This window comes from Adiantum capillus-veneris, chromosome 15 (assembly GCF_014529385.1).
Source record: "Adiantum capillus-veneris isolate H3 chromosome 15, ASM1452938v2, whole genome shotgun sequence".
NCBI lineage: Eukaryota > Viridiplantae > Streptophyta > Polypodiopsida > Polypodiales > Pteridaceae > Adiantum > Adiantum capillus-veneris.
The window spans coordinates 28,100,728-28,111,322 of NC_140945.1; the positions used below are offsets into that span (position 1 = coordinate 28,100,728).

Here is a 10,595-nt window from a genome sequence, read left to right on the forward strand (position 1 = left end):
AGGGAAAGATCAACAGCTCAAACTGTGCACCAATGAAGAGGAGTATCTTTCTATTTTAGAACAAGTTCATACAGATATAGCAGGGGGTAAATTCTCTCATGAAACCACAGCCAAAGCCATATTAATGGCAAGCATTTGGTGGACAAATTTATTTGCTGATGCGAAAGAATTTGTTTGACAATGCGATGCATGTCAATGAGCAAAGATGCCACCAAGAATGGATAACATGCCACTGCGACGTATGATGGGAGCAAGTGCATTTGCTAAATGAGGTATAGACTTTGTAGGTCCAATACAATCAGCAGCTTACAAAACTCAGGCACAATATATTATTGTGGCGACAGATTACTTAACCAAGTGGACTGAGGCTCGAGCCAGCAGGAAGAACGATGCTAACTTCCTATTGAGCTTGTGAGTGATCGCAAATCATATTTCCTCAATGAGGTGATAGAATATCTACTAGATGAATTCATGGTAATCCATAACAAATTCGCACCCTACCACCCTCAAGAAAATGGTCAAGCAAAACATACAAACAAAATTCTGAGCTCTGTACTAACCAAAATTGTTAGTTCACGTAGAACGGATTGGGAAATGCATCTTCACTCTGGCTTATGGTCTTATCGAGTTTCCTTCATAACGGCCTTGAACACGATTCCTTTTAATTTGGTCTATGGCGTAAATGAAATATTGCCGATGGAATTTTTATTACCCACACTCAGAGTTGCAACACTGAGTTGGAATGGAAAGGGCATGAGTTGTCAGAAAGACTCGAGGACTTAGAATGCTCCAGGTTGTGGATTTTGGCAACCTTTCACGCTCTCCTACGCCTTGTTTGTCAGCTCTTACTCACTCCAGCCATGAGAGGTAAGTTTCTAACTATGTCTAGAAGCATTTTAAATATCACATCCTCAACCACACGAGCAGTAGGAGGCACATCAACACAGACCAATCTTTTGAGATCGGAACCATTAACACCGACCACATCAGACCTCCATATTACACCAAAAGTGAAACAGGGGCTCTTCACTAGTAGGCAACACATTGCTAGAGTCAAATTGAAAAATATGTCAAAAAAACTGATCTAGTAGGACCCAGATCTGGACCAGATTTCACATATGTGTTGGGACTATCATGTTAGGGAATCATAGAGAATTAGGGGGTCCATTTGAGGCCCAATCATTAGTGAATGGAAAAATGACCATATCCTTACCGCAAAGTGACATTTTGTACCACAATGCAAAGTATCTATCCGTTTAACCTCAAACTCAAAGAGGGGACACTCTATACCTTACATTAGAGCTTTACCAACCTTCAGTGGGTAGAGATCTCTAGTGACTAAAGACTCCAAGTCAAGCTCGCCTCAATGGGAACTGTCAACCTAATCAAGGACACCAACTAGTGCAAGAAACACAACCACGGGCTTCACCCTTCATAGTTAACCTAGTAGAAGCTATATAGGGCAAGATTAGGGCCTAAATTGCACTAATTTGTAAAATCTATCTTAGGTGTACCAAAGATAATGTGCTAGGATGGAAGCATATTTTGCACACATTTTCACATTGGCATGATTCCCCTACCCCTCACAAAGCCTACATCACACTCACACACTCTTTTCATGGACAACTACTCTCAAATACACTTTACCGCACCAAATAGACTCAAGTACCCCAAAATTGACTTTTAGCCTGTCAATTCAAAACCCAACTTTATGGGACATCAAGAATCAACCCTCCACCACCAATCAAGGTACCAGAAGCACAAAATATTCCCCAATTAGTCATTTTTATCTTAGGCGTGCCTAAGATAGGAATGCGACATGGAGGACCTGACTTGCAATTTGAAGACATAAATATGTCTACAATGGTCAAATAAAGAACCTCGATAAGTTTCATCAAGTTTGGCACAATATAACCCTATCAGTCACCAAAAGCTCTAAAAGCGGTAAAGCGGACACAAATTTGTGCACAACTCTCACCACAAGTGTCCAAAAGCTATCAAACTTCATGCATATCACCAACAACCTATACACTTCCTATACATTCACTTTGAGACAAATTTGCATTCACATGCACCCATATGTATCTTAGGCGCGCATAACATATAATTTTCCAAGATTGTGCTTTTTAGAGCTCATTTCTACCTTATTGGGTTTTCTACCTGACTGGGACATGCTAAACTTGGTCTGACCAAAATGAATTGAATGATGCCCTACCAGGTTCACTCTCATCTACCTCGGGAGCTCCAAAGAAGAAAACCATGAAGGAAAAATTTGCCGAGCTTCCACCATACCATTTAGGAGAAGAGTCAAGACTCCCTGAAGGTAGCAAATGTCACCTGGTCGTCAAAAGAACAGCTAGAAAGTTAGCGTGTCACTATATACCATGGCTCATTCAAAAGCGCAGAAGGATCTAAAGTGGAAGTTTATATGTTGCCAAAGGAAGCTCAAGATCTTGACAAAGAAGAGGCAGTCAAGCCACTGTGGGAGAGAATTGGCCTTAACGGCTACCTTGAACTGGAGCCTTGTGGTGTGGACTACAAGGCTCCTACATAGCATCACAGGAGAAGGAAAGGTAACCATCTCAGACTTGAATGACTCTCCAATAGAAGTGCACATCACAGAGGACCAGATTGTTGAATCCCTAAAGTTGCAAAGAGGAGGAAAACCTAGAGGGTTGCCCACAATTGGCATTTTTACCAGTTGATCAACCTCCTTCTTGGATCTAAAGGAAAGAGGGATAGAGCGGGCAGTTTGGCTCTATCATCAACACTTTCATTACTAAAAGACCTCCCAGGTACACAGTTCCAAATCATGTTGTGGCTTCCACATTCACACAAGCCTCTAAGAGAGAAGGACTAACAGAAGTGAACCACCGATATATTCACACAACTTTCAGTCATGTGAAAAAGCCAGAGAATGTCACCTTCTTGGGAGCTCCAGAAGTGCTAACACGGATTGCTTACCACGCTATAGGCCAGGCAGAGCTTCTATCACCTGCCCAAGAGCAAATTCTATGGCTACTAAACAAGATTGCTGATGAAGAAGAAGTGAAGACCAGAGCTCCACTAGTGGCGACAAGACTGAGGACAATACTAGTCAATGTCCTCAAGCCATTAAATAGCTACTACAGCAAGAGCTACAAAAAGTGACAAGGAAGAAGAAGAGACAATGGAGGAAGACACTCCACTCAAAAAAAAAGAAAAAAGAAAAAGGAAAAGCCAAAGGTAGATGACTCAAAAGCCATAAAATGGCCATGCCCTGCAGTAGCAAAAGAGGAACCATTCCAAAAAGCAGTAAGAGTAGAAAGAGAGAAGGCAGCTTTTTGAGCTGTAGAGAGAACTCAAAGGGGATTTGACGAGAAATGGAAACCATCTCCAAGAAGGATGAAAATTTGAACCAAACACCCCATGTTCAATACGAAGGATGATCCTCGCGACAGCTTAGAACATCTCTATCACCAAGAAGAACGTCAATGAAACTAGGTCAAGGCACAAGAAGAAGATGATACACCACCTAGAGAGGAGTCACCTAAATAACAAGTCAATCTTGTTGAAGAGGTTCCACACTTCTCAAAATCCTCCAAGTGGACCACCACAATCGGAGGACATAATACCACCACAACCAGAAGAGACCACCCCAATTGCTAGCAATATGGAACCAAAATCAGAACCACCCAAAGAAATTGCCAATGATCAAGTGGATGAACCAGCCCAATAGAGACAACAAGTACTCAAGCCCACCGGCTAGATGAGCCAATCACAATCGAGGCTCATGACACATCAATTGATCAACCTGAAGCAAACAACACAAGAAGGTTGGAGAGTCTAGAAGACATAGATGAATATGTCTAGTATGCACATGATGTGGTGGACAAAATGAAAGATGAGATCTATGCTCACCACCAACAGCTTCATAGTTTGTATAAGTGATTGCAGCTCTCAGATGAAAGACTCAACAGCCAATGTTTTTGTCAAATCATACAAAGAAGCCCCCGGGGGATTCACTCTTAGTAATGGAGGGATGTCACCTACGTGCATCCAAATTAGAGAAACCCCCCTATATACAGTATCTTACATGCTAACCTACCCCCCTACATACAAACAAGATATGGACATTCTCACAATGAGCAATCCCCCCTCATACGGATTTCGTACGGAATGTAATGACCCACTATTGTATGCATATTAGTAACTCACTAGTAACATGACAATTTAGAAGCACATGACATATAACCTCGTGATTGAAGTCCTGAACTCGATATTGACTAGGTGTATGAGTGTGAGCCTTGAGGATTTTGCTTAAACAAAAAGACCTAACTGAAGAGGAAGAGGACTGTGGATAGATTGCATCCAATTGAGTGTAGAAAGACCCCCTAGTAGGGAAGAAAAGACATATCTTCAAGATTAAAAGACTTTTCTTTGAGCTTAGCGTTGAAAAAACAAATCATTAACAAACTACAACTTCTTTGGAGTAGGGATGAAAACAATTCTACCATTACTATTTAACAAACTGATTGGACGTTATTGAGCCACGTACCAACCAAAGATTCCTTACTATTCTTGCACAAAGCTTCTCGCACACTAGGAAGCGTCTTGTTGGCCTACAATGGATAGTGCCTATCCTATAGTAATCTGTGAAGCAAGAAGCTTATGACACCTTCTCAATCTATCCACCTCCTTGTCCTTCCCTCCATAGTAGCATCTTCTTCACTCTCTTCATCCTCGCTGTGCTACATTTCAACTTGGGATTTTCATTCTACAAACAAATTAAGAGGGCATATTCGCTCCATAACACAAAGAGGAGAAGCTTTGGCCTAGCTAGTGGCAGGATGACCATGTGACAACTAGAGGAAAGTGCAGTGGAGCAGGTAGTGGACAAGATGGCAAGCATCCCAGCACGGAGGCAGGAATCCTACTACTTTATATGGCCTCAAGCTGCTCTCCATATAAGCTGGCTCCTTGAAGCACTTCGAGATATCCACCTTGACACGACATGTCAAAGCTGATCAAGGTCAATCTTAACTGCATCAACCTGCTTGACTTTTGCCAATATTGTAAGCAAGACTCATGCATTTGTGAACCTACCTTGGAGCTAAAGCCAGATAAAGAATCAACAAACAGTTGGGCTTCATGATATATTGGTAAATCACCCAAAGTTTGCAATACGTCAAGAAGTAGCAGCTCATCAATATGTGACCCTTGAGCCAAAACCGACAGCAACAGCTAGCTTTATTGGGTAAATGAGCCAATCCAAGGGTCTATTTGAAGGGAGGTTTTGTGTGCGCTTTATGTGTCCCTCTGTAAACTAAAATAATTCAATAAGCTTTTAATGATACACCTCATGTGTAGGTTCAAAATAATGTTAATTAGTTGTTCTTTGTGATATATAAACATGAATGCATACATAGGGATCTTTGTGTGTGTAACATCAGTCTTAAGCAACCAACATCCCGAACATAGCAACAACAGCTAGAATTCATTTTTGAATGTCTATGCGACAGTATTTTTCGTTTTCTTTTTTTTCCCGGCTTCCTCAACTTGGCATGTCTGCTAGTTAGTAGAGACCGAGCAAATACAACATGACATCAAAAGCATGACACCTACATATAAATATCGACCAATCATTTTCCACAATGACAACTGACAATTAGACATTTGGTTTCCTCCAAAACATTTTTGAGTGCAATAAGTAAATAAAACATTTCCACTATAGCAACTTAGATGGATTTACCTCTTTGCAGTTGCTGGGGCCAGAGGCCAGACTGACTTTTCTCTCCTTTTTTTCACCTCTAGAAGTATGATCTTAGCTACCAGCTCCCCCGTAAATCCCCTGTCAATCCAACCAGCTGCCAGCGCATTCACTAGTGAGGTATAAAGTTCCCGACTCCTTCCTGATCCTTTCAGACGTCTAATGGCCTCTGCTGCAGCACTTGATATAAGTGGCTCAGAGCTCCACACTGTCCACAACAATTCTCGAGATTCCACAATTTGCATACCAACCTGCTCTTCCCCCAACCACTAGACTGGAAAAGGCCAGCAGTTGGAGCATAGCCATACCCTTGCATTATGCATGTCAAAGCCTGATTTGCATAGTGGAGACATTGTCCTGATTCTAGAATTCCAAGTTACACACCTTTTCTAAAAGAGAATGAAAATAAGAAAACATCAGAGAGCAAGGGGCGGAAAGCTCTGCTTATCTCCAGTCAGTTGGCTTACCTGTGGTACTCAAATTATCAGGTTCTATCCGCTGTTTGTTTTTTTGGGTAAGCCTCAACATAGAGAATGAAGCAAGATGAGAGGTGCATTTCAATTGGCAAAGCAGAACATCACCTCCTAGTTCGTCAGATATGAGAACGTGTACGACCTCGAGCCACATAACAAACTTCTCTCTCCACAGCTCCAGTTCTGAGAGTGCTGATGGATACTGTCGTATGTAAAGGCGATCAAGACCTGTAGGCGACAAAAGGGTAAAATGCTTTTCCCCTGCAATAACTGCATAAAAATTTTCATAGTGATCTTTATGGAAAGAGGTGACAGCTTTTTCATTGCGAATCCAAAGATTTGCCACTTCCAGTAAGCACCCTAATGCTTCTGTTGCCCATGGGAGATGGGTTTCTGCATCTGTAGAAAGAACATCATATTCTGTTACAAAATAGCCATTTTGCTCTTGTGCATAGGCCACTCCATTTTCAATCTCAGAATGTAGTATCATGTCTAAAGCTGTTGCAAATGGCACACAATCTACAAGCACACTCACAAACCAAGCCCGGTCCAGATTCTCCTCCATCGGCTCTATACCACACACATCAGAAGCAGCCTTAGTGACTCATGCCCTCTACGACACGTTTCCATCCTTATAAAAACTCAAAGCATTCACTGCAGATAATAAGTGAAGGCCAATATTAATATCTCCTTTGCCATTTGAGGTAGCTATGTTGTTATCCGATGCAGTCGATATGGCAACCCGGGCATTTCTAACTTGCTCTCTACTAGATGGACTATTAGAAACAGAAGCAACCTTAGCGCTTTCCTCATCGTCCTTCTTGGCATCCTCCTTTTCAGCAATTAAAATAGCAGGAAATTTTTCGTCATCATGAACTAGTCTTGCCTTGTCTTCTTGAGAAGTTCCATTACATGCAGAATTTTATTTTAGACAGAACTTACAAAGGCAGCACCAAGCACAAATTATACATACAGAAAGGATTCCATCTCTCTCTCTCTCTCTCTCTCTCTCTCTCTCTCTCTCTCTCTCTCTCTCTCTCTCTCCCAAAAACGACACAATATAATTTACAACTCTAAGAGATCAGTTACATGAAGCACATTGATCAAAGGACAATGCATAGCTACATTTACAAGCCTTGTAAGGTCTAAATAATGGTGTTATGCCATGGGTCAGCCAGATGGGTAAACAAGTTGTCAATAGGGCTCTTTCTTGTAATGTCGTGCTGGATCACAAAGCCGAGGAAGGCCAGCATAGCAAGCTGGCCATTTGCAATCTCCTTCTCATTGTATTCAAGAGAAGTAGGGAAGTTGAAGGGGTTGAAGATTCCTCCAGGGTATCCAACCCTTAGGGTTGAATGGATCGGCATTCACACTACCAGGGTACTTGATGTCTTGCCATCTTTTCACCTCCACATAGTGGAGCAAGATGAACTCGATCACAAAGAGAGTGGAGGCGGGGGCAAAGTACTCGACCTTGCCGCATCATACCATGCAGGAACATTGATGACACCAATCTTTGTCAAGAGGTCAGGGATCAACATGCCAGCTACTCCAAGAATTGCCCACCTTCCATTTTGAAGCTCTGCTTGCACATACCATTTGAGGTTGGCAGGATCCTTAGCCAAGCCGAGGGGGTCGAAGCCATTGTCACTAGCAAGGTTTTCGTCAAGGTAAGCAGGGGATGCCAGACCGGGGAGCCATTCGCCTTTCTTTGCCTCGACCTTGAAGGCACGGACAGGCAAGAAAGACGACTTGCATATAGACAAAGAAGGGCAGGAAACGCCCAATGTCGCCACTGCAAGTCCAACATCATAGAGGTGCCACACACACACACACACAGAGAGAGAGAGAGAGAGAGAGAGAGAGAGAGAGAAGTCGCGAGCAGAGAGAATGAGAGGGGGCCCAAGAGTGAGAAGCTCGTGTGTGCTTGCAAAAATGGTTGCTCGAAAAGAACCTAGGTTTAGTGTAATGCCACCTACAAATTTTGAAATTTACTTCTAAATTTTATTTTTGAAGGTGAGAAATCCTACAAAATTTTGAACAAATTAGTGTAATTTGGTGTAAAAACCTTCAAATTTTGTCAACTTACCTCTATTGTTTCACATATGTAGGTTTGCCAAGTTTTTGAAAAAAAAAAAAAATCAAGCACTGTGTTGAAGGCGATGTTCTCCTTTTGCGTGGAATGGTCGTGGATGCATCCACGGGTACGCCGTCACTCTGCATTGTATCCTGCTTCCAAACAGTGAATGTGACCCCGATACGATTGCACCTGGAAAAAACAAAAAAAAAATGCAAGGAAAGACGAAGCAAAATCGGCCTGAAGAGACACAGCTATGGATCTGAAGGGTGTAGAGAGGGAGAAAGACATACCATGGTAATAGAGGGTGAGGCACAGGAGGGAAGCTTCAGGAGGAAGGGATGATGTCAGCGTGAGGAAGATGGCGTCTTGGGTAGTGGTAGAGATATCGAAGAAGACTTTCTTTCTCTCTCAGAACTCGCCAAGGACCGAACATTTGGGACAAGGAAGTTGCAACAACTGCACAACTCAAGCGAGGGCAAGCGTATCGTATGAGTAGCCCTTAAGTTTAACACTAGGTTGGTAATGGGACACTTTTATGTCCTGTGAAGTGACCATTTTCCTTGAATTATGTCAAGAGTTTCAAAATGGATTTTGAGGTGCTATCTATCTAGAAAGTTGTCTCATGAGCTGAAAAAAACTTGACATTTTTTTGGAATATCAATTCCATCTTTAACATTGTCCTTGCACAACATTTCACAACCTAAACTGTGTGAAAAAACGAGTCCTGTTTTTGGCTTTTTTCAACTTTTTGCAACTATACGACTCTAGAATTCATGTTTGTGAGGTCTATAATGCTAGAGAACTATCTTTAGTAGTCCTCAACATGTCCTGATGCTTCTAGGGAGAAATAAATATTAGAGTTGTAAGTTATGACCAAATTACAAAAATTGTCAAATCCTGTTTTTTAACCAATTGTAGCTCTTCTATAATTTTTTTTGGTGGATCTTATGATATCCAAATTCATTTTTTATTTTCTATGTCGCATATTGTAACATAAAGCTAACATTCCTTGAGTTATAGGACACCTAATACCCTATTTTGCATAGTACACAACGATGGTTGATTTTTTCAATTATGGAAGAAAACGAAACATTCTAAGTATATCAAGTATAGCTTTTTCAATATTGTTAGTTTCTTGTGACAACTACATGCATTTTGTAGGTAGTAACCATATCTAGTCATAAGGATCAAATTTGGCTAGATATTGAATAGTTTCTATGGGATTCTACAACTCATAATGTTCTGCTGTATTTAACACCTTATCTTTGTCCCCAAGATTCCCCTTGGTAAGAGATGTATTATTCTTTTGACATGCTCCATGGATCCTTATGAACATAAAGGACAATAAGGAACTAAGAAAACATGCACATATTATTTGTACTGAGCGTGGCTATAGAAACTTTGATGATAGGTTTGCAGAATGGTAAAAATTCAACTTTTTTGTACCTATTTATTTTGGCAAAACAAAAATAGTGAGTAAGAAGCAATCATATGTTCTGATCACCAACCCATTGAAGTAAACTAGGGAATTTATCTCAAGCCCTACAAAAATCCCTAATCTTATTTTTATGCAACAAAACGTAAGAAATGACTGTTTTGATGAAAATTCACTGGTCCATCAACTTTGGAGGCTTGGTGTGACCAAAAGATGAGAAATTTTACAAGTTTCTTATTTTTTCCATGTTTAGTAGGGCTTGAACTATAACCTCATGAAAGGATTTTACAAAATGAGTGGATCTACTATGGTTTTGGAGGTTTTTTTCAAAACCCTGAAAGGACACTTTTATGTCCTGTTAGGTTACCAACCTAGTGTTAAGGCTCTTTGTTTTAACCTGCCCAAAGTGCCCGTGCACGCGATATCTGTTCTTAAAGACATAGGGTAAAGGGGCCAATATAGGGCACCCTCAGTCTCTAGCCCTCTTCATTGAAATAATGGCCTCACTTCGTGAAACCTTTGTGATGTACCCCAAGGTTGAGGGTTCGAGGCTCACGGGTTTCGTTCTCTTGGGTGTCTTCTCTTCCTTTATTGGGGCGGGTGGTTCCATGGTTGCCTCTTGAGGTTGTAATGTACATCAATGTACAATTGTAATATACATTATATGTGTAAACAAGGATCTAGATGAGAAGAAAGAGTTGAAAAGCTACTAAACAATGCACGCACATGCAAAGATTGGGAAACTTATTATAGATTACAATGATTGGTATCGTGGGTGCAAGAGAAGCTCTTGATCATGCCATTGGTGTTGCTATTGAGTTTTCATATGAAGAAGAAGAGAAGAGTGACTTGGATGAT

General features: G+C 41.2%; 1 protein-coding gene and 1 pseudogene across 1 annotated transcript; both read right to left on the minus strand.

Annotated features, from left to right (window-relative positions):
• Positions 1–5,569: 5,569 nt before the first annotated feature.
• On the minus strand, positions 5,570–7,215 carry LOC147440431 (lysine-specific demethylase JMJ32-like). The gene is made up of 2 exons (XM_086483525.1): positions 6,217–7,215; positions 5,570–6,138 (listed from the first exon to the last, which is right to left on the minus strand). The coding sequence occupies exons 1-2, from the start codon at positions 6,785–6,787 to the stop codon at positions 6,113–6,115; spliced, it is 597 nt and encodes a 198-aa protein (XP_086339651.1). The 5' UTR covers positions 6,788–7,215; the 3' UTR covers positions 5,570–6,112.
• Positions 7,216–7,303: 88 nt separating this feature from the next.
• Positions 7,304–10,347, minus strand: LOC147440432 (chlorophyll a-b binding protein 4, chloroplastic pseudogene; annotated as a pseudogene).
• Positions 10,348–10,595: the final 248 nt, after the last annotated feature.